General features: G+C 37.3%; 1 protein-coding gene across 8 annotated transcripts in view; it reads right to left on the bottom strand.

Annotated features, from left to right (window-relative positions):
• Nucleotides 1-24,902, bottom strand: part of CABCOCO1 (ciliary associated calcium binding coiled-coil 1) — a 563,526-nt gene that overhangs the window by 7,168 nt on the left and 531,456 nt on the right. For 6 of the 8 annotated variants that reach the window (XM_088792037.1, XM_074339487.2, XM_088792036.1 and 3 more), the window contains one exon: nt 24,642-24,782. In XM_088792037.1, coding sequence (XP_088648163.1) covers nt 24,642-24,782 — 141 coding nt within the window. Of the gene's footprint in view, nt 1-18,161; nt 19,131-24,641; nt 24,783-24,902 lie in introns of those variants that run through there. The other 2 variants (XM_088792038.1, XM_019731905.3) reach the window with 1 other exon arrangement.

Genomic DNA, 24,902 nt, shown 5'->3' with positions numbered 1-24,902 from the left:
TTTACAGTTTAAACAATCTTTGCCTCCCCAACTAAGAAAAAAAATTCCCATCGACATTATAAGCCATTCATGGTTAGAAATTCACCATTAGAATCGTTTTGCTTGAGTTGAGGCAAGTACCCATAAGAAGTTACCTTATTAGTTATTAACTATGTACTTGTTGTGAGTTAGTTTATCAACTCATTTCATCTAAGAAGATGGGGGAGAAACATTAAGGAACTTGGTTGCTTATGTAGGAAGGAAGTGTGCCTGTCGGAGTTTAGTTGTAGATAACAGAATTAAGTCTAGCTATTTTCAGCAGACATAGATTTCATACAAGGAATAAGGAGCTTACAAAAATCCCTAGAAAGCCTGGAGGAGAAGGCTTTCGGCAGAAGTTCCAGGTATCACACCCCAGAACAATACCTCAGAACTGGCCCACTGAGATAGCTGCTGCCGTAGTCATGATCAAGCTGGTAAAGGAGGAGATTACCTCTACAACTGCTGCCTCGTGCCCCTCGTCACATCTATCCCAACCTGCACCAATAAGACAGATCCCCTTGACTTGCCTCTCAGTAGCCACAATGCAGGTGTCTGGACCCTGGAGCTTCTGTTAAGAGTCCCAACAGCTCTCCGCACTGCTGGTCAGCAGAAGTAGTGGAGTGCAGACTCTACCTCAGTGTTTACCTCCACCATCTGAATCCCCTGGGGAGTGTCTGCTTGGCTGACACTAGGTCTCATGTGGAACCTAAGCTGTAGAGCACGCTGGGGAGAGAGACCATTTACTGTGTCAGCTTCTGCAGGGCCATGGAAACTGAACGGGCCTGCAGATTCTACCACAGCAGTAACGGTGGAGGTACAGGGAAGCATTCCTGAGAGGGAAATGGAAAAGGGGCTGAAAACAACCTTGACTGACCTCACCACATTGCCTGGTCCTGGTTATTAAGATGAGGCATTTTAGGAATGCTACATCAGGGAGACATTATGTTTTGGGGGCGGTGGTGATTTTGAGGTCTGCATGTGAAATTTCTTGAGTTAATAGACTCCTTCTTCTATGTTCCTGACATTTATGGTGGGGTTGTTTCTTTGCTTTGCAAACTGACCCCTGCACATAGAGGGCAAGGAGAGACCGGAGAAAGAGGCAGATCACTCTAGATTGGTAGGTGGCAGTTTTAAAAAGCGAAAGGAAATTACTAAGGAGGCTTGTGTTGGGGATCCACAAGATGAGTAGATCTCTGCACCCATCTGCCAGAATCTTATAAGTTTATATAGAGGCCTTAACAGGGTGCAGCTGCATACACTCTCCAGCTGGTCTCAGTAACACATTGCTCTCTCAAGGCTGCGTTCTTGAAAATGGCTCCCACTATAGGAACAATGAGCGGAACGTATATTCCAAGGTCAGGGGAGGGGATAAGGAGCCTCCAGTTGTCCAGGTCCAGTTCAAGGGTCAACTAGCAGTCATTTCCTCTCGATGACCTCCTCCAACATGACTTAGTTCTTTCCTTACTAGAGGAGAAAAGGTGTTCAGCCTCACCTGCAACTGAGTGACCTTGCTTCAGGCCAGGAATGGGGGCACTTTTACGTACGACATAAATTGCTATTTCCTTGATGAGGGGACCCCAAATGAGGGCTCTGAATTGCTCATTTGGGACGGATCATGGAAGACCCTCTGGGTTTTGGAAGCAAGCAGTCAGCGGCACTACCCTGCCTTCTTCTTTTTAACATTCAATCCAGCAAACACCTTAAGCTTTAATAAACATCTTCTCCTTTAATAGTGTTGACTTCAAGCTAATAAGGCAACTAGCGAATCAAGTGAAGGTAAATTTCTCATTAACAATTTATTTAACTTTGTGGAAGAGAGCAATTCCAACTTCTGCTAATTGAGTTTGTAACAAAAAGATGGATCCATTTTACTACCACCCTGAGGACCTTAATCAAACTCCGGGAAAGGTAAAGTAACTCTCATTAGCAGACTAAAAGGTAAAATCCAGGATGGAACGGAAGGTACCAGAACACTGTTAAATTCCAAAAACTTCAACAGGATTATAAAGCAGAGGCACAGACTGGCATTTCACAGTGTTTTGAATTTTATTTGCTAGAGGAAGCGCCCTTTTGACTTGAAGCTAAAGCCCTGTGTATGACTTTGAAGATGCTGGCTTTAGGATGCGGGGGATGTGTTCAATTTCTCCCCCTTTATTTAAGGTGCGTCTGTGGAATGTGGAAAAGCATGCTGGGTAGACATGTAAGAGGACCTACCCTGTTCAGTTGATCCAAAGCCTTTCCCTCTGGCTCCAGGAGGTGGCTGTAATTTAGGAGTTTCACAACGAAGGGCTGAGCGAGACTGCCTAAAGTGACAGCCCTGTGGTCAGAGGGACATGTGGCGTGTCTGTGATCGGCCAGCAATTGAATTTGAAGGGATTTAATAATTCTCTTGAAATTCTCAGCTTTTTCCTCAGACTTTCCTCCGGAAGCCTGATTAAATGCATATTATTTCTTCTTAAGTGATTTTACAGGTCGTTTATTTTGGATTTATGAGCATCAACACGTTTTAAAAGGTATTAGTGAGCTGTACTGCTAGATACTTGTTCTCTAAATCATTAACTTTACTCTCTATCAGCATCAGATAATAAGACATCTTTCAAATATTACTTTGTTTTTTCTTCTTATGTTTTTATGCAGGCAACAAATCTTTTTTAAACGCCTTCTGTGTGCTGGGTTCTAGAAATACCCCAATGAAGAAGGCAGGCATGGTCTTGCTCTCACTACATTGTAAAAATTTAAAATAAAAGTTTAATAAAGTCTATATTATTGTGATGTCATGGGGAATGGATTTGACTTTGATTTAGTCTTCATTCCCCATTCAATACATCCACGAATCAAGGTCTATATGGGGACGCACAAACAGAATGTGGTTCCTCTGTGTTTTGGCACATGTTGGTATGTGCTTACATTTAAGGTAGGAAGGTGAGGTGAGTGGGGGAGGTGGAACTACCCCTCCCCCTTGTCACCTTCACCCAAGGTACCTGTTCCATAGAATTTGAAATTGTCCAATTGTTTTAAGTCTATAGCTCTGAAAGAGAAAATGTCCTCAGTGCTGGCATAAATTCTTACGCTGCCTTTTTGGGGAGGCACATCTCAGCTCCTACACCTGCATATAAAGCCTTCTCTTTGTGTCCCATTCATAGGGCTGGGGTGAAAGGTCCCGGGACCTAGGTGGAGTGGGTAATGGGTGTGGTTAAGTGACTCATTTGAATCATGATGAAGAAGAGAATCAAAAGGCCCAAACCAGGTAAATGGAAGTGTCTAAGGAGTGGGAGAGGCGAGACAAACAACAGCAAAAGGGTTCATCACAAGCTCAGAAACAAGGTGAGTCAAGTGAGAGTTCAGCACGGAGGCCATGAGAAATGTTGGGCTGGGGGTGTTGTTTCTCCGTATTTATCTGAAGCCATGGTTTTAAATGTCACGGGGAGGGCTGTGTCAGCTTAAAATCTCATGTTGGGGCAGCATACATGGAGTCCACTGGAAGTGATCAGAGGTGTAGCAGCTGGAAGTCTCCCTTTAGAATAGCTTGTTCATGGCTTTGGGGTGACCTGGATGAAGAACGATGTGGGAGAAGAGCCAAGGATGCCACCATTTTCTCAGGAGAAAGCAGTAGTTTACCCAACATAGAGAATTCATTAGGGTCCACGAAGCTTGAGACTTTACAAAGTACTTTCCCACCCATCTCATTTGTTCCCCCAATGGCCCCAGATGCAGATGGGTAACTAGGAGAAGGGTTCTCCTTACTTGGAGATGATGAAACTGAAACCAGTGAGAGCAAGTGAGTTTAAGATTACATAACTATGTAGGGTCAGACTTAAAACTTGAGCCCAAATCTCATTCTAGCTGCAATTCTCTTGCCAATATAATTTACATAGTATTCAAATGACATGTAAAAATAAGCAAATGATGAAACAGAGCATTACAAATGTATTGACCCATTGAAATGTAAGTGTGAGATTGTAGTCAAGTCTCTTGAGATTCTTCTGGAGCCTTTGACAACTTTCCCTGGCCATCTCCTTTTTCACCTTTCTGTCACCAGTAGGAATGTGTGACCATTTGCCATACCTGTTGCGTCAAACACACAGACTGGTATTCTATCTATGGCCACAGTCTTTAGGGTGATTAAATTGTGGGGTATTAGGAAACATTTTATTCAGTAAGATTCCACTCATGCTTATTTGATTACTGAATTATCTTCCGGGAGTTTTACCATTCTATTTACTTGCTTTAGTTGTAAAATCTGAGGGAAACGAATCTAATTCACTCTTCACATTTTTAATTACAACTTTTAACATTTCAAGCTTTTTGACAGGAAAAAAAAAAGACATGAAACATTATGTGGAAGGCAGCTTTGAAAAGGCAGAATCCATGTGTGATTGTTTGAGTAAGAAGGGTTAAAAAAGGCAACAACAAAAAAACTCTGCTCATTTTTGCTTGCTTAAAAAAAAACAAAAAAACACACAAAAAACTCAAACCATCTCCAAATGTAGCTTAATCCATTTTCAGACTCAATACATTATGCATCAAGATTTTGTAAAAAAGAAATTTGAGAGGAGTGTTTGCATGAAACCACTTCAGTGGATTAAATTTGCAGTTCAGCATATCAGACTCAGAAAGTATACAGCACATTTTGAGACCCCTGCCTCCTTTCCTTATGTGCAAGGTTCTTACTTCAGATAAATAACTTTTTAAGAATGGGTGGATTCAGGCAGCGGTCTTTTAAAAAATTAAGAAAGGATTTGGTCCTCCTTCCACTAGCTTAGCCATGACTATGAAAACTTGAAGAAAAGAAAACATAGTTGAGAAGGTTGACGTAAGCAGTTCTGCGGATCCTGAGGTTCTTTTGGACAAAGCCACACTATCCAAGGTGGAAACACTAATGTGAAAATGCATTCCCAATAACAGGAGCTTGCAGGGATAGCTCCGTAGTAACTACAAACCCCACCTAACTTCAATTCAAAGTTGAGTTGCCACTATGGTTAAATGTGTGGTTGGCAAGCTCAGATCAATCGTACAGATGTCTTCAGCTAGTGGATGCCAAACACTGAGACCACATTTGGATGCTTGGAGGGCCAGTGGCATTTTTATTTTCTGTTGTTTAAGTAATGGATTGTTATGATCTTGGAAAGACAGTATCTATTTCCTTTTACCTCAGAGACCATGTGCCACTTGAGAAACACACTTTATGGTGATCAGGCAAAGGTCTGGAGACCCAAAAAGCAACCCATTTCTGGGCTGATAATGATGAGAAGTCCTAAATTGACAGGGGACATCTGACCCTGGGACATCATTACGATTATAAACCATGGGCTTTCCAAACAACCTAAAGAGCATCTGAAAGTTTCTATGTAACTTTTATGTCTTTAAGTGTTGAAAAGTTCCCAGTGGCATGGCTGGTTGACTGTGCTACGGTGTTGTGTAGACAGCTCTGGTCGTTTTCCTGGTAACTGAAGATCCTGACAGTGACCAATGAGAGGGCAGCATTCCCCTCTAAACTTTCCATTAGGCTGGTGATTCATTTTCAGACCAACATTTTATGAATGCTGTGAATTCAATGCAATGTAGCTGTTGAGGTGTCTACATTCAAATTGGATTCCATTAACTTTATGGTGTGATTAAATGTCTGGATCATAAGGACTTGAGGTTGAATTTATGTGCCTTCTGAAAGCACTTTTCAAGACCGGCAGCTTTGATGAGTATAATTGCTGCACAGGATAGAAAGAACAAACCTAAAGAGATATCAACTCAAATATAACAAGGATCTGAGAAGTCAAATTTGAAAGCTGGGGTGGGTGGTCACTCTCAGATGTACAGAGTGGAGCTGCTCTTCAGCACGTATATTTTTCCTTCAAAATACTTGGTTTTTGGCATTAGAAGGGACTTGGTGGTGACACTGGCTTTCAAACTTTAACATACCTGTGCATTAATTGGAGTGCCTGTTAAAAATGCCAATTTCCAGGTCCTGCCTTCTGAATCTGAAGGGCTATAGTGGAATGCAGGAATTACAGGCCTGTCTAGGAGAAACACTGATTTAAATAATTTTACATTTGGAGAAGTGATGTGCCTCATCCATGGTCTGGCTCACAGCTCATGGTTAGAGAGCGACTCAGAACTAGATCTTTTTGTTTTCCTCAGGGACCTTTTGTCATCTACTTAGTTCATGCTCATCTTTTTTTGACATGGAAATTGTCAGGTGTGATAGCTACATGTGCCATGTTAGAGGAGAACATAGGGTGGCAGAGAGGGTGTGAGCAGCCTACTGCAATTTACCAAATATGAGTTCTAATATCTTATTTAAAAATTTAAAGTATTCTTAACACATAGGGCTTAAATGGGAGCTGTACAATGCTTCACATATTTGAGCAGTTCCTGACATAGAGGTGTACAAAATACTTTCATTTCCATAGTTCCCCTTATGGATTTCTTTGGCTTTAAATAGATCAAACACATAGCATTTGGAAAGTCCAGAATGGATTAAACAGTTTCCATTATTGCTGACAATTATTGCTGACAATTTGTACTATTCTTTAATTTGTGAATTATTTGTTTAGATCCGCTGCAATTTTTCTACTGAGTTATTAACATTTTTGATTGATTTAAAAAAAACTATATAATAGAGTTATCAACTCCGCATCTGTCACTAATCTTGCTAAAAGCATTTTTCTCAGTTTTTGTTTTCTTTTTTTACTTACAGTGAATTTCCTTTTACATGGAGCAGCTCAATTTTTTTCTGTAGTTAAAATTAATCTTTTTGCCTAGTCTCTGTGGTGTTCTTTCATTACTTTTATTTGTTAAAGCCCTCCCTATCCCAGTACCAGGAAAATAATCAGTCATATTTTCTTCTAGCTATTTTGTAGTTTTAATAGTTACATTTAATGCTTTAATATTTACATCTAATGCTTTTAATATTTACATTTAATGCTCTGCAAAATGCAATGTCTAAAACATAAATATATACCATAAGCAGTTTTCTTCCAATAATTAATGGTCCCAACATCACTTCTTATAGATTTCTTTACTTCCCTTTGCTTTGATTACTGCCATTTATTGTATACTAGGTACTGTGCTAAATATTTTTAATGAATTTTTAATTTTAATGACTATACATTTCATTTGGTCCTTACAACAACGTCCTAGTATAGTTATGTTTATCCTCATTTTACAGATGAATGAACGGAGGCTTAGGAAGCTTAAATTGCTTATCTGTAACAGGCAGGTCTGAGAGGGGAACTCAGGATTGAGTGACAAAGTTCACAGACTCAGTCACCCGATTAAAGTTTACCATAAAACCAGTTCTTAGCATTAAGGCCTTTTTTTGGGTTCTCTATTCTATTTCACTAATTTGGTTGCTATTTTTGCACTAATATCTTACTTTTAAGTATGTTAGCTTTGTAAGCTTTTTAAATCAGAAAGCACTTGTCCTTTATTACTTTTTCAGTATTTATGTTGACCTCAGACTAACATTAGCAAATACAAATCCTGAGATTTCCAATGGCATTATATATATTTCAACAACATCTTTACTGTGTTTAAAATTTGCACCTAGCAAAATGCACTTTAGGAAAGTTTTATATATTTTTGCAGACAGATCCTTTACACTTTGTTTGTTACTATTGTAAGAGGCTTTTACCAGTTATATTTTCTAACCGTTGTTAATTTATAGAAAATCTATTTTTAACATTTATTTTTCATGTGACTTACTGATTTTTTTAAAAATAGTTTTTCACATTGGTTTTCAATGTACATAATCTTATAATCTACAAATATAACTACGTTAGCTTTGTGTTAATAGTACTTTAAATTATACATCTATGTATCGTCCTACTGCAGTGGTAAGAAAAGCTAAACACTAGTGGTGAAAACAGCCAACCAGCCAGTGTGTCGTCTTGCCTTCTGCTCTTCCTTCTACAGAATATTTATGAAGTATGTACTCTGTGCCAGGGACTGTGCTAGACCTTGGAGACAGAACATAAACAAGACAGACTCAGTCCCTGCCCTCCTAGAGCTATAGCCTGGGCTGGGAGACAAACATTAAACAGGTATTTATACAATTACTTCCTTAATTATAATCCTTATTTCATTCTTGACTTTAATGGGAATGCATCTGGTGTTTCAATTCTAAGCCAATCTAAGATACTCTTTTACATGCTGTGTTCCTTTAAGGCTAGTTCCTAGCTTTTTTAAAGGTAGGAATGTCCCTTGAGTTTTAGGAGAAGGTGTCTCAACTTGGCTTCCTTTTACCTATTGCCAACCCATCCATTTTATAAACAATAAACCTGACACTCAATGGGGCCATGCAGCGTGCCCCACATCACGTGGTTGGTTGAGACAGAATCCTCTGTGAAATCCAGCTCCAGACATTGTCCTGGAACTATAAGGGCAACGTGCCATCTATTTACTCAAGGCTATGGGCTTCCCAGTGTGTATCTGATTTAAGGTGGAAGCTTCCTCAGAACAGGAGCTCTTTCTGGGAAGCAATTTTTGCTTCCCTGGGTCCAAACAGTACGCCGCTGCGTCTTAATGGCCGCTCTTGTAAAGACTCCCCACCTGTCCCAGAAAGGGCTGGGAAAATGCTCAAGCTTTCAGTGGGTTGGTCCAGAGCTGGGAAAAGGGCAGTGACACTGAAGGTTAAGGTGTAGCCTAAATCTATCAGAAGCAGTGTTTATTTCTTATTAAAAAGGAAAGTTAATATAGGCTGTATGAAAAATATAGAAAAACATTTAAAATCTTACCATCAAGAGAAAACACCTGTTTTGTTTGAGCTTTTCCTTTCCCTATCAATTTTCCCCCACAAAAATACATAGATTGAATGATAGATTTTTCATTTAATATTATATCATGAACAATTTCCCAAGTCTGTAATTGCCTCATCTTTTTGTTTGTTTCCTCAGTTCAGCCCTGACCCGTGAGTTTTGTTTCGTAGCTCTCTGGTGATTCATCTGGCTATTTATTTTGAAATAGTTCTAACAAATAAAAGAGCCTATGAGGACACCTTGAATAAAGACACTTAACTGAATCTGAAATGGTCACACTTGGTTGAATGAATGATGACCATGTCATCAAAATTTCAACAGAAAGGAAATGGTAATAATTCAGTATGAGTCTAGCACCTTAAGAGAAGAATAGGTTTAGTTTCAAAAATTTCTAGCTAGTTTTCAGAGACATGTTGGAATACAGTAGCTTTTTCTGTGACAAAAATTTAAAAAACCACACCCACACATAGAGATAATAACCAGTACCAGTAGCATAATCTTTGATAAACAAGAAAAGATTGATCTATCCAGATTTGGAATTGAAGAATGCTGAGAGGGCTAGGATATTCCAAGGTATAAAATGTATGCAGGCTTAGCATAATAATCTCAAGATCCACACGTTGTTGCAAAGGCACTATTTCATCTTTTCTTATGGCAGAATAGTATTCCATTGTGTATATATACCACATCTTCTTTATCCAATCATCTATCAAAGGACCCTTTGGTTGTTCCATGTCTTGGCCACTGTTATTATGCTAAGCGAAATAAGTCAGACAGGAAAAATCGATAACAGTATGACTTCACTGATATATGGGATATAAAACTGAAAACAACAAAAGAACTAGACAAACAAATGAAGAAATAAAAACTCATAGACACAGACAATAGTTTAGTGGTTACTAGAGGGTAAGGGGGGAGGGGGGTGGTAGATAAGGGTAAACGGGGTCATATGTGGTGATGGAAGGAGAACTGACTATGGGTGGTGAACACACAGTTTGATATATAGGTGATGTATTACAGAATTGTACACCCGAAACCAATGTAATTTTACTAATCATTGCCACACCAATAAACTTTAATAATAACAAAAATGTATGTAGGCAAGATCACTTGGTGGACTAGAAATGGCAGTTGACTAATTTTTTTTTTTCTCTCTCTAACAGAATCCCAATTTTGTTGTTATTGGCTGACCATGTGTTTCAGTGCCACTCCTCAGCTCCACTTGGTGAATCTTGACTCACCTCAGTCTATCCTGATAATTCTACTTTCGTTCCCAGTGTCTGGTTTGGAATTGGCCATGTGATACAATTCTGGCAAAAGAGACATGGGAGAAATTCTCCTGGAAGGGAAAAGTTGTTCTTGTGTTCAAAAAGAAATGTAAGAAAAGAAAAAAAATTTTTTTTTTTTTTTTTTTTTTTTTTTTTTTTTTAGCTTTTGGTCCTTTTATGAGAATGTAGCTGCCATCTTGGGACTATGAGGGGAGAACGCTGAGGACAAAACCCAAGATGCTAACGATGGCACCACAGACAAATAATCTGGGTTTGCCATGATGTCACCGAGGAGCCCTACCTTTGAGCTTCCCTTTTTCTTAGATAATATTGCACATTTTTGTTATTGTTTGAGCTATTTTGAGTTTAGAATTTTACCTACTTTTAGCCAAAAAATTTTTAACTAATTCAGGTGGTCACTAATAACAAGTGAACAACAAATGACTGAGCATGTTTGAGGGAGGGAAAAACTACGGACATTCTGTTTCTACTTTCAACTCTATCTATGATCTGACTGCACTTTTTCTTTTAACTATGGAAATGTCTACTACTCAACTAGAATAATATTTCAGAAAGACATATTAGTCTTCAGAACTGGATATAGTCAGTATCAATAGTAGCCAACATATCAATATTTGTTCTAGTAAGGGCCTCAGCCAGGTTCCTGGATTGGTATTTAATAAATAATTCTTAGTGAATTAAAGAGTTTTTCAGCTGAGGAAATAACCTTGGCCTAAGGGAAAAACTATTAGCAAATTCATAATTTAGAATCTTGTTTATACTTTTCTTATTATATTAGAGAATTCCCAAGCCAACCATAGACATTTAAAAAATTACTAGCTTCACTTAAAGTAGAAAGTATTTAAGGTGTGCCCTCTCGTGGGAAATTCCTGAGTGTACAATTCATCATACTTGTGAGGCTCAGTCAATTATTTCACAGAATGTCAGTTTAGGAGGGACTGTAGGCTTATATAAACTAAGAAGTAATTACCTTATGCAATAAAACTATAAGTAGGTCCCTTGTTAATGAATTTGCTAGTTGTTTTCCAAGTTTATAGACATTGACCCATATGAGACATATTACATATGCATAAACACAGACAGACATATTCATTGCATTAATTAGGGCAGGCTAAATTGCTGTAACAGATAGACCCAAGAATGAAGTCACGCTAAGAAATGGACGCTTATTTCTCCCTCATAAGACAATCTGGAAGTTATCCAAGTCGGTAAGTGTCTCCTGCCATGTAGTTATTCAGGAACCCAGGCAGACAGTTGCTCTATTATCTTCAAATTGCCACTCTCCTCACTGCCATCCAGCCAGCAGAAAGGAGGAAGAGAGAACACGGAAGAGGTGCTGGCTAGTCTTGAGCAACACCCTTCAAGTGGCGCATTTCACTTCTGCTCACATTTCACTGGCTGAGACTTAGTCATGTGGTCACACCTAATCTGTTTCTCTGAAAATAAGACCTAGCTAGATAATCAGCTCTAATGCGTCTTTTGCAGCAAAAATTAATATAAGACCCGATCTTACAGTATATATTATATAAGACACGGTCTTATATTATAGTAAAATGAGACCAGGTCTTATATTAATTTTTGCTCCAAAAGATGCATTACAGCTGATTGTTTGGCTAGGTCTTGTTTTGGGGGAAACATGGTCATTGCAAAGGGATCTGAGAAATGGGGTTCAGGAATGTGCTTAGGAAAAATGGGAAAACAGATTTTCATGGACAGCTTGTGACACATATGTGGTATAACAGGAAGAGGACGGTGCTAGAAAAGTCTCCTAACTGACCCCATCCTCTCTGGTCTTTTCTACATTCTTCCACTGAAATTAGAGGCATCTTTGTGTAGGACAAATGTGCTTGTACTTCACCAATCACCTCCAAGTCTCTGCTTAAAACCTTTCAATGACTTTTCATTGTATTTAGGACAAAGACAAAACTCTTTATGCTGACATATAAAACTCTGCGTAATCTAATATCCACTTACTTATTCATTTTCAATTTTGCGAAGTGCTCTTTCTCACTTTTGAGGATCCAACCACCCAGGGCCCTTTTCACATCCCCTATTTTCCATCTTCTCTTTCCGTAGGGAATTTGCACTTGCTGTTCCTGTGACCGAACACTTTTCTCCCCTCTTTGCCTAGTTAGTGTCTATTCATCCTTTCCGTGTGACTCTCCCAGTGGAACCTTCTTCTAAATAAGCTTTCATTGCAGAGCATACCTTTTTTAATAGCACCCATCACAGTTCTTCTTTTATAATTATTTGTGGGATTGGTTAAAATCCACTTCTCCCACCAGTCTGTAAACTCCATGAGGTCAGAGGTTATGTCTGTTTTTGCTTATAAACGTTTAGCATAGCTTCTGACCCACAGAAGATACTCAGTAAACATTTGTTGAATATAAGCATGTTTGAAGAAAGGAAGGAAGGAAGGAAGGAAGGAAGGAAGGAAGGAAGGAAGGAAGGAAGGAAGGAAGGAAGGAAAGAAAGAAGGAATAAAAGAAGGAACGGAACAATATAATATCTGGATTCTATTTCCTGCCACAAATTAGCCATGTGATCACAAAATCTTCACTTTTCAGGGCCTCAGTTTCTTCACTGTGAAAGGAGTGAACTATATAATATTTAAGATTTTCAGCACCATGTTTCTACCATTTTAAAATTGAATCCTGTGGGTCATTACATTCATTCAGTCACTCAATTATGTTTCCTAAGCTGATGCAATAAGTTCTGGATCAAGCAAGGTTAGAACACTTTTCAGTCTTCCATTTTGAATTTTTGACTATTACAGATTCAGGGCAAACTTTATCCTAATCCATGAGGTACAATAACAACCAAAAAGGAGACTGGATGGGGTTCATAAAAAATAATAGCATCCATTATTTTACAGAAAGAGATATGGAAATAAAATCCACAAACATTTTGTGGGTCATTGGAAGGCATTAACTCCTGTATGGGGTTGGAAGATGAGTAGTGTGCCTTTTATTCTGGTTGTTTGGGGCCTTGGTATTATGAAGGCTATGTATTGACAGTGCATTAATATAAGATTTCACTGGAATAGGAACGGAGGCTATTCTTTTTTCTCCATTTGATTTTGAGATTTATATTCTATTAAAAAGATTAATATCTAGGCTATTTTAACTCTTTTTTGGAGATAGACTGGTGGATGATCATTACCAAGCCTGATTACAAGTTGCTGGATATCACTTCTATCTATCTATCTATCTATCTATCTATCTATCTATCTATCTATCTATCTATCTATCATCTTCAGTCATTTATCTATTAATCATCATCTATCTATCTATCCATCCATCGACCTATTCAAAATATCATTTTCCACGTACTATGAGACCAAGAATGCTCATTTAGAGATGTCTTAGTGGGATCCAGAGGAGACTTACTTAACTGAGAGCAGATCGCTTTATTTAAGGTTAGCTGACAGACCATATTATCATGTTATATTTTAGAGAGTTAGGTACTTAAAAGGAACCAATCTATTCTCTGCTTTTATGAGCTATGCACATTTTTAGAATGTTTCAAATTCTACCATGGAACTCAGAAAGTAAGGAGAGACCCAGGACTGATAAAGTTTGCAATTTCCTCTTTAAAATGGGATTCTTTCTCCTTCTTTATAAGTATGTAGCGTGCCAAATGGCTATAGTTGATTTTTCATGTGTCACTTATAAGGGGGTGTCATTCCATCAATGGCGAAATCTGATGGTGGGCATCATTCCTTTTAACGAATTTTGTTTTCATTAACATTCTTTGAAATTCATAGGCTATTTTTTAGAACAGTTTTAGATTTACAGAAAGATTGAGTAGATAAGTACAGCATTCCCATATACTGTTCCCCACCAGTTTCCTTTATTATTACTATTAATAATTACTGCTATTAATTTTACATTAATATGGTACATTTGGCAAAATTAATACACTGATAATACATTTTTATGAACTAACATTCATACTTTATTCATATTTCTTCAGATTTCCTTTTTCTGTTCCAGAATCCCATTTGGGATTCCACATTACATTTGTAGTCATGTCTCTTCTTTTGGATGAGACATTTCCTCATACTTTCCTTGTTTTTGATGAGTTGACAGTTTTGAGGAGTACTGATCAGGTATATTGTAGGATGCTTCTCTATTGGAATTTGCCTGATGTTTTTCTTATGATTAGAGAGGGATTCTGGTTTTTCGTAGGAAGACCACAGAAGTAAGTAAGCCAATCTCCACTGCTGGTACTTTCATAAAAAGGGAAGGGATCCTGAACGCAAAAAAGGATTTTAGTATTCTCTCTCTGTTGTGGAATTTAAATTCCCAAAATATGATATTATTTAAATCAATATTATTTTTGCTTAAATTAATAGGTGTTTTGGCTGCCATGAAGGGGTCCTGACTTCTCTTATTTAACAAGTCAATGTCCAGAAAAAAAAAAAAAGGACTTTGAGGTCCAGACGAGAGACATCTTCTTGAGACTCTGAAATTTGAGATGTCAGAAGTATTTCTCTTCTACAATTGTTGGGAAAAGGAGAGCGTTTATTCTCCTGGGGAACTGAAGCATAATAAAATGCAATCTAAGAACATGCAAACTTATTATCTACCAGGATGGTTGAATGGTTCCAATCAAATGGAGGATAGAAGTAGGGGCTTTATATTTGGATTTTGGAAAAATGACTCCATGGCTATATTTAGGCCCAACAGAGCCTGCGAATACCTGTAACAGTGGCAGGTGGTGGCTTGTTCATAACAGAATGAATATATTTTGTCTTTGAAATTTATCATGGGGGTGAAGGAAAAAGTGTTCCAAATTATTCCTGCAAATGGAAGAAAAATATCTTACTGTGGATGATAAGAGAAAGGTTGCTGCTTTTCTAAGTGATATAGGTTGGTATTGTTTTTCAGTTGGCTCTTCAGGGGGCTGCCTTATGGGCCAAAGAGTAGGTGGACCCTGTGACTTTACAAAAGTCAAAAATTTTCTTTATTTTCCACTCTTGAAAATCACTAAGAAGTAGATCTATAGCACCATTAACAGCAGGGATCCTTCCATGAGACCACTTTTTCACGTCTCCATGGGTAGAAGTCCTGGTACTAGGGAGGTGGCCTTTTTAAAAATACTAATGTGATGTCACTTGCTACTTAAAACTTATCAACAAGTTCCCATTGCTTTTAGGTTAAAAATAAAAATCTGTATGTGGTCTATAGACCCTTGAGAGAGCTCTGGCTGTGGCCAATTATTCAGCCTCTTTTTGTGTCCCAGAGACTTTGCACATGTTTCTCTCTCTGCCTGAAACCCATCTTCCCTCACCTTCTTCTGTCTAGCTCAGTTCTACCTATTCCTCAGATGCCAACCCAAATGTCAAAAGCCATGGGTCACTTCCCTGACCTCCCAAGCTAGATCAAGTTTCTTTGTCCACCACTGCCATAATTCCCTGAAGCTTGTCTTTCTCATAGTTAGTATGAACTGTCTCCCCAATGAGATTATTAGGGTAGAGGCCATGTCTGTTTGGCTCACTACTAAATGCCATGACACATAGTAGGTACTCATTGAATATACGAATGAATGAATGAATGAATGAATGAAGCTGGGTTATACATTCCATCCCTGCATAAATTTTCTAAATACTTAATATGCTAACACCATAAATGAATTTGTTTCCTTATTATAACTAATGACAAAAAGGAAAGGTCAGTTTTCACTTTGCTTCATCTTGAGTATGAGATAGTTAGGTGAAGATGAAGGTTAAGTATGTAAGTTTTGTAATCATACACGCCCAAGTTCAAAACCTGGTTCTACCATTTACTGGCTGTGTGATCATGGGAAAATTACTTAAAATTTCTGTGTCCCAGTTTCCTCATCTGTAAAATAGGTCAGAACTGGGGTTGAAACCCTGATCCATCAATTATTAATTGTGTAACTTGGTTCAAGTTACACAATTATGTAACTTGGTTCATAATCTCTCAGCTTCAGAATCCACAATTTATAAATAAAATGAGGCCGACAATATCTGTCTATTGTCAAATACATACACATGTAATAAAAATATATACCAGGGGTGCCAAAAAATGTATATATATGACTTGTAATCATCTTTTGTTGTTGGTACATATTGAGCATTACAATTTTAATACAGTTTCTTTCCTTACTTAAAATGTGTATACATTTTTTGGCACCCTCTGTGTGTGTGGATGTGTGTGTGTGTGTGTGTGTGTGTGTATAATTTGTTTATAAACATATGTAATGGACTCAGTCCATGTAGAGTAAAACAATAAAAGCAAATTAAAATAATAATGTGACATTTTCTATGTATAATATGTGAATATCACAGATGAAAAATTGGGCAAAGCATGCTGTTGGTAACAATGTAGAGAAAAAGGAATTGTTACACACTATTGGTGAAATATCTTCAGAAGGCACTTTGATAATATCTATCAAAATTGCAAAGGCAAATAAAATCTGACCTAGAAGTTGCTTCCTCTAGGAATACATCCTACAGGTATAACCATGTTTACAAAGATGACAATGCAGCATTGTGATAGTGAAGTACTGGAAACAATAAAAAGTTCATCAACAGGATTAATTTGTAAAGTTATAGAATTGTGAAAATGAAATACTATATGGTCATTTATGTACTGATAGAGAATTATCTCTGTTATTTGATAAAAAAGGTAATGTAAAAACAATGCAAATTGTGTTGTTTTTTTTAAAGATCACTGTACACAAACATGCAATTGTTTAAATGGGCAAAAAATACTTTCCCAAGGACTTACTGGAAACTATAGTTGCCTCGAGGGGAGAGAAATGACAGTATCTAGCTAGGGTGAAATTTATTTTCCACTGTCTACACTTTTTTTTTTTTAAATAACTGAATGGATATATTTCTTTACCAGTTTGAAATTAATTTTAAAGAGCAGAGACTGTGAATTAAAATTTGTAACTACTGCTACTGTAATTGCTCTTTCTCTTATTATTATTAGATGTTAAAGTGAGGCTGCCTCAGAGAGCCATGGGCTGCTCCAACCTGAACGATGTACGACAGCAGGGCGGCAAAGTGGTTACTGTGGGAGGACACATGGAGAGAGTGGAGAGACAGAGGAGACTGGCAAAGAGGCTGATGAAACAACTGGACAGTGGGTATTAGGGATGGGCAGTGGCTTTTTAGGTATCCTAAGAGGTAAATAGAAACCAAACCTTACAACAAAATCTTTTTAATATGAAATTATGAAATCCTCATAACTACTTTGAAAATAAGTATTATGCCCATTTAACAGACGAGCAAATAGAGGTTTAGTAGCCTAGCAAAGTCCCACACTAGCCAATGGTAAAGCCAGTATCAGACTCTGGGAGTCTTACTCCAGAAGCATGCTTTAGGCATGCTTACAGTATATCGTCTCTGTGTAGTTTTTAGGGATCCTACTGGATTTTTTATTCCCTTTTAGAATCTTGGTACCCTTGCTGAAAATAAGCACTCTTTATTACAAATGCAGGTCCCTTCTGTGCCAATGATTGCGTTTGAAACTATGCTTGGTGATTTCTAGAGGCTCCTTTATTCCCAGCTTGAGGTTTCTCTAGTTTCACCTCTGTTTTCCCTGGAGAAAAGACTGCTTGATGGAATCAAGACTTGTGAGCCCTCCTAGGGGTCTCCTATGGCCATGAACACTTTCAATTAGGAAGGACAGCTCAAGAAAAAAAAACCACATCTCAGCACATGTCCGGGCCTTCCAGACTTGGAGCTGTATGAACAATAAACATGGTTTCATCTTAAGGACTTCTCTTACTTTGCAGATCGGGTAGTTAGAAAATTACCAAATGCTGTTAGATCTATCTCTGTCCAAAATGAATTCACTTTGGGCAATCCCTTTGGTACTGATGGCAAAGGTAAGGTTATAGGTCAAGTTTAGAGCACAAACATATTCAACCAAGGTGCAAGTACCACCTAGGTGCACGTACATCTGGTTCCACTATAAAACTGGAGATTTTTGAAGGAACTGTCCCCTCCTAGTAATGCTCTCTATTCTAGAACAGTCTGAAGTCTAAGACATTGGGAAAGGGTCTAAGTAGTAATTAATTTAATTTGTCCAACTAGGGACAAGCAGTTGCCAAAGAGATATTTTTCTTTTGAAATTATATTTTAATAAAGGTACTTACAGGCTTGAGATGTTTTCAATCATTCTACTGCAATATAATGGTTAATTTTAAGAGCTCTGTGAGTTTGATTTGTATTTAAGATTTTTACAATCTATATATAGGTTGGTCTTTAATAACCATTTATACATTGCTTCTTTTTATATAGGTCATGTATTCTCCTGGGAGAGTAACAAGATTAGAAATAACAAATACAGTACAGAATAAATTAAAGTGCTTCAAACTGCATTATATAATTTCAGAAAATTGGTTTCACACTGAAACATTTAAATAAGAAAACCAAATGATTTAAGAAAAAAACCCCTACTATCTGCATTTGAATAGCTTTTGTTTAGCAAGTTTTATCCTCAAGAAAACCAAATGATTTAAGAAAAAAACCCCTACTATATGCATTTGAATAGCTATTGTTCAGCAAGTTTTCTGTCAGTAGTGAGGTAGTGGTATCTGTTCACAGTACTCCATTAATGTGGAGGTTCATTTGGGTCAATATGGATAAAATTATTATTTTTCATTATTTAAAAAAGTTGGCTTCATTCTCCTTGAAGATGAATAACATTTATTAGTCAAAAATATCAAGGGAGTATTGTAAAAGTAATTGTATTTCTATATATAGTTCTCCAAACTCTTGTATACAAAATGCTCCTATTACACTTAGAGGCAATAAATTCAGAGGCTGTTATGGGACAAGAGATAGCAAAGTGGGGGCCAATACTTTTCTAATGACTTAGGATAATAAAAAGCGGACCTTGGTTTCCCCCTCCCAACTGAATGAAGGAGAGTCGAGGCTCTAGAGAGTCCATTATTCTGACTGGTTTTGTTTGTTTCTGTGAAGTTTAGCATCACTCTCTGTCCTGAGTCCTCAGGCCTTTTTCAATTTTTCTATTCGTGCATTAAAAGCCTCTTCCTGTATTTGCAGCTTTTCGTTTATCTCGGTCTGTGAAGACAATCATAAAAAAGTGGTTATGAGGGAGCTATCTTTTGCTGCACATTGTCTTTGTGGTTTTGACATACTATAGTGCCTAAAGACAGACATTATCCCTCACACACCTTCCTGTTTTGCAGACATAGCCGTGTTTCAGCCTGTCGTGATGTGATAACACTTTATCATATTTCTCTGCACATTCCCAATGTATAGCATGTCTGCCATGAACAGGAAGTGGTATTTGGACAGCCATTTTTCACACAGCCTTGTGTTGGAAGATAGGATAATTTATCTGTATTTTCAGACAGACTTTACCAATAAGCACCGAATCAGAATAACTGCTCAGGGCTCAGTTATTGCAGTGTTATTGGTCTGCCCACCTCTTTGCAATAAATGTTCTTTCTTGTCTCCCATGGAATACATTCTAAATGGGATCCCAGAAAGCTTCTGTTGTGAAATAACAACACAAATAATGTCACAATTAGAACAATTTTCATAATTAAAAGTATTCATCATACATTATAACTCCTGGAGTTATGCCACTTTGTGGTATAGTTCTAGTAGAAAAAGTAAGTGATCGCTGACAGGTTTTCGTGTTTGCTGCAGCTGTGATAGCATTTAGCCTCTGGCAGTGATATTCCGCGGACTAACACTGCTACCTGCACAATTCCAGAAATACTTTCACATTAACTGAACACTAGTAGCTCTGGAAATATCTTCTCTTTTTCATGATGGATAATAAAATTATGTATAGAGAAACCAGTGGTGGGCAATGTGGTAAAACTGCTGTTTTTGTTTAGGTGATTTAAAAAAGTCTACAAGTGTATAAGAAGTAGTTTATACATATGTGTTAATAATTAATTTGAGGTTTAGAATATTCATGTCTGCACCATGATTTGAAGTTTCAGGGTAATTATTATGAAACAATGTATATAGGGGAAATTTTAAAAATCACATACTGCTTTGGTCAAGATATAGCTTTTCATATCTATCTATCTATCTATCTATCTATCTATCTATCTATCTATCTATCTATCTATCTATCATCTATCTATGTAACTGTAATAGATAGTTTTGAATGGACATCCTGGTTGTCTTATCTGAGGAGATTTTGTTTTACCTTCACAGCAAGAATTGGTATTTCTAAAAAGATCACATTAGTGTCAACAACTCTGGATTCTTAGATGACTATCAGTCTTTTTTGATTCAAGTTTTATCAAGCTTGGATCAAGCTCTGGCCTCTGGTTTTTCAATTTTTCCTTTCTTGGTGATTGGGTGGAGGAGAACAGGAGGGATGAACATGGTCCTCCAGGTTACGTAGGAACTCTCATTTTTTAGGCATCACTAACTCCTTAGGCATGATTTTGGTAGAGTTGAGAGGAGCACGCTGGTCCAGGAGTGTGGAGACCTAGGGACTAGTTTAGCTGTATAGCCTTGGGGAAGACACTGAACCACCTAGGGTCTTAGCTCTTATCTGAAAACCTAAGTAGTGGAGAATTAAGTATGTAAACATTACATGCTAGCCTTTAAATTCATAATCCCAACTCCTAATTTTGTGATATATTCACTAATGTTATATTTCATTGATATGATGTCATGAAATATTTTAAAACGATGTTACTACTACGTCTTCATGTCATGCAACAGATTAGACCATCTAGGGATTGAAATGGTTTGAATAAACAATCTGGTCACATTCCAAAGGATAGGGAAGCACTGCTGTAACTAAACAATCAACTCTTCCCACTTTCAATGTAGTTACGGGCTGCATAAGGACGTTTTGGTCAAAGACAGACCACATATATGATGGTGGTTCCATAAGATTATAATGAAAAATTCCTATTGCCTAGTGACATCGTAGCCATTGTAATGTTGTAGCACAAGGCAATATTCCTTGTTTACGGCGATGCTGGTATAAAGAAACCTACTGTGCTGTCAGTCCTATAAAAGTATAGCACATAGAATTATGTACATACAGAACACAATACTTGATAATGATAATAAACAACTATATTACTGGTTTATGTATTTACTATACTATCTTTTTTTATATTATTTTAGAGTATTTTTTATTTATAAAAAAAGTTTGCTGTAAAACAGTTTGCTATGTTATGCTGGCAGCAGCCTCATACATCTCATGTCTACCGTGTCTCTTGATTGCATCATTCTCTCTTCTGCTTAATTTAATCTCATGTTGTTTTATATAGTAACATGATGTACTTGTAGCCTACGAACGATAAGCTATACTATACTATATTATATAGCTTAGCTGTGCAGTAGGCTATACCATCTAGGTTTGTGTAAGTGCGCTCTGTGATGTTTGCACAATGATGAAATCGCTTAATGACACCTTTATCAGAATGTATCTGTTGCTAATTGGTGCATGACTATAATGAGTTATATGTCCATCAATAATCTCATTTCTTTTCAACGAATAACAGATGTACTATCATCTACCAGCTTCTGTTTCACTGTCTCACCAGGGTTTTCACAATAACCTGGAGATCTTTCTGGTATTTCACTGAAACAGAATTCATCTAAACAAGTGTGGGCTTTGGGGAAAAGGTCCATGAAGGAAAGGTGCATGGTTAACAGAGTGATGTATGGACAGAGGGGAGTTACATGTCAGGTCTCTAGACTACCGTGGTGATCAGTACTTTAGTTCAAGCACAACCAGAAGATCTGGACGGAAAAACTCCTGTCTGGTCAAGAATAGGTTGTCATTAGTCTACCATGTCTTCTTCTTCTTCTATAGAACACTGCTGAACAGACAAGCAATCCCACAGCTACTAGGATTGGGTATGTTCTATTTCCTTTTTGGAAGAATGGAAAACCCATGACCTGGGTTCAATTGCCTCTCAGTGGTCACTACCTTGAGGTGATTTCACTCTCAGGTTTTCTAACCTGGAAACTCAAGTTGACCTAAAAATACCTGCAGTCCCAAGATGGCAAACTTCCCTCACAGTTTTCACATTATTTTACCCTATTGCTTAGACAGGGCCAACAGCCAACATTTAACAGCAAGCATTTAGCGTTAGCATTCATATTTCTCTGAAATGTAATTCTTTAAATATATTAAAGTTTGCTCCATTGGGTATAATTTTTCATTATACAATCCAGGGCCAAAATAATTTCATTTTGAATGTATCTTTAAAATTAAAATACCTAAACTATATAAGCTTAAAATGTTTGCTCTATTCAGTATAATTTTAATTAACATCTCAGAGCCAAGATAACTTCATTCTTAATAAATCTCTAAAACTATAAAGTGAGTCAATGGGAAAGTAAGTGGATTAATATAAAGAAAATCAAGGATTCACACTACATTTTCAGAAATTTCTGAATTACTCAAAGTGAAATATGCCTGCAACCACACTGGAGAAGGCGCTCTGAAAAAACCTGTACTTAAAACATGAATTCTCTACTGCCTTTCCCTCCAAAAAGTATAGTAACAGTACGACTTTTACATAAAGAAGGAGAAAAACTTTAAACATCTTACAAATAATAATTCATTAAATTATGAATACACTGGCTTTCTGTGGAATCTAACTTACCCATCTGAAACAGGGGGAGAAATTTAGGTAAGCAGAGAGTAATTACCTAACTTGGAATCTGACCAAGACACAAGGGTAAACACTGAAAAAGTGCCACACCACGGGAGTATTAAAATCCAAAGTAGTCTGGTCATGATATTAGAGGTTATGTGGTTTTTGTGGATAACACTGGAATTCGAATTAGAACCCAGTTTACGGCTCCCATTCAGAGTCTTTCACCAGTTTCTGACCTGGGAAACAGGACAAGTGACCCAATCCTCCTGTGTGTCTCAGTTTTCAATTTATTTATCAGAGAAGTGCCTGCATAATTTGCATAGAGTTTACTAGGGTTATTGGAAGAGAATACATAAAGGGGTTTGCTGCGTATCTTGAGACATTGTATAAATCCACATCATCATGCCATTTTATTGAAAAATTGGCAGTAATTTGGCTCAGGTTAATCCGTGAATCCACTTAATATGGAAATGAATGTGGCACCTAAAGGATCTATATGCCTCACCTCTGGTCTCCAAGGTCTTTCTAAGTCTAATTATACTTAGATGAACCCGCTCATGACCTTCTAAGCCCAGTTAAGGATAGCTGCAGGCCAATGGGACAATAATACATGCATGCAGCAATCATATTCTTTCTGCTATAGAGCAGTGGTATAAATGCTGCAGACTCTAATATTAAAAAAAAAAAATCAATGGATAGTTAAAAACATACTCACTACATGGAACATGGCCTTGGTAAAGATGTTTTCAATTTTTTGGGCCTGCAAACAATTCTATTACTGTCTAGTCGTTTCTCGGCAATAATTTCAGAGCCACAGGATCGCAAAGGAGCCCAGGGCCATGATTATACATAAACTATATTTAGATGAAATGTTATCAAATATAAAAAGAAGATATGTTCTGAACGCAGCTTAATTCAACTGCACTCTGCCCTTCCACACAGTAACCAGTTATTATATTCATGGGGTTTTTAACAATAAAGCTTTGTGTAAAACGTGTTCTTCCACTATTTCTGGTAAACACTAAATGCTTCTTATTAAACCAAGGACTTTGGCTGATTCTGTTGGCACCAAATCATTAAATGTTCATGTAAATAGTGCATTAACATTTGATGATTAAACAAGTAACAAGGTATGCTTATGCCAAGCTAATCTTTTGCTCTTTCAAAATTAGTTGTTAATACTGTGTGCTTTTTATATATAGTTTCATGTTCAGAAAACAACTCAATCTTTCCCTGAGATGCATTAATATTTTAAACATGCAGTATATTATCTTATTGATTCAGTCATTTCCACAAGAAATTATAAATCCTCTCAAAATATGCAACTCACTTATTTAATCATTTTGTCTGGGCAATGATGCAAGTCTTTGTGTAGAAATAGAATTTTTTTTTTTTTTTTTTTGGACAGAAAAAAAAAAATTAAGCATAAAGCTAAGCCGACTGATCCGTCATTGGCAATTGCTACTGAGATGGCTTTGTCATCACCATTTTCACGCAGCCACTGGTATAAACTGCTTAGATATTATTAGTGATACGTGAAAAGGAACAAACTATCTGATGGGGAGTTCAAAGCTTTGAAAGCCTCTCTTTAGAAATTTGGTGAGGAGACTTAGCTAAGAATGATGGCTTGATCTTCAGTGATTACTGTTTAAAAATATACTTTAATTACTCGAATACAAGCAATCTTAGTGTGACAAGGCACAAAGTTTTTACCATGTTATTTTTTTTTTTTTGGTTTCATTGCCGAATGATTTTGTAAACGGATAACACATACCACAGAATGTGCTGTTAGCAAAGCTATTTTGTGATGTTATTGAGTCTCAGATGACTCAGCTGAGAATTACGTGGTGGTGTTAAACTGAACTCCATCATAAACATTGCGAGCGGAGTGTAGGTAGTACTTGCAGACATTAAGGTTGAGGTTGGCTAAGTAACTAGTAATGAAGTCAGTGAGCATACTGTCAAGGCTGAGTACCTGAATGCCGATTAGAATGTCATCTGTGACTTGCCCCAGCACTGATTTTATATCTTCAATGGTGAAACCAGCTAAAGGATCTGTGTCAGAGGTGCTGGCTTCTGGCTGGGACTCCTTAGGGCCTTCTTCTTGATCCAATCCCTATAATATTGAAAGTAAACAACACTCAGGTGATTATCTGGAGCATTCAAGGATTAATTCAGCCTTAAACCTCTCTTGGGTTCTTTTCTACCAGGAATGATGTCCATCCAGAAGGAGATT

The sequence above is a fragment of the Rhinolophus sinicus genome, chromosome 15 (assembly GCF_057876585.1).
Source record: "Rhinolophus sinicus isolate RSI-liver-muscle chromosome 15, RSI-T2T, whole genome shotgun sequence".
Classification (NCBI taxonomy): Eukaryota; Metazoa; Chordata; class Mammalia; order Chiroptera; family Rhinolophidae; genus Rhinolophus; species Rhinolophus sinicus.
This window is presented reverse-complemented; position numbering and strand designations above follow the sequence as displayed.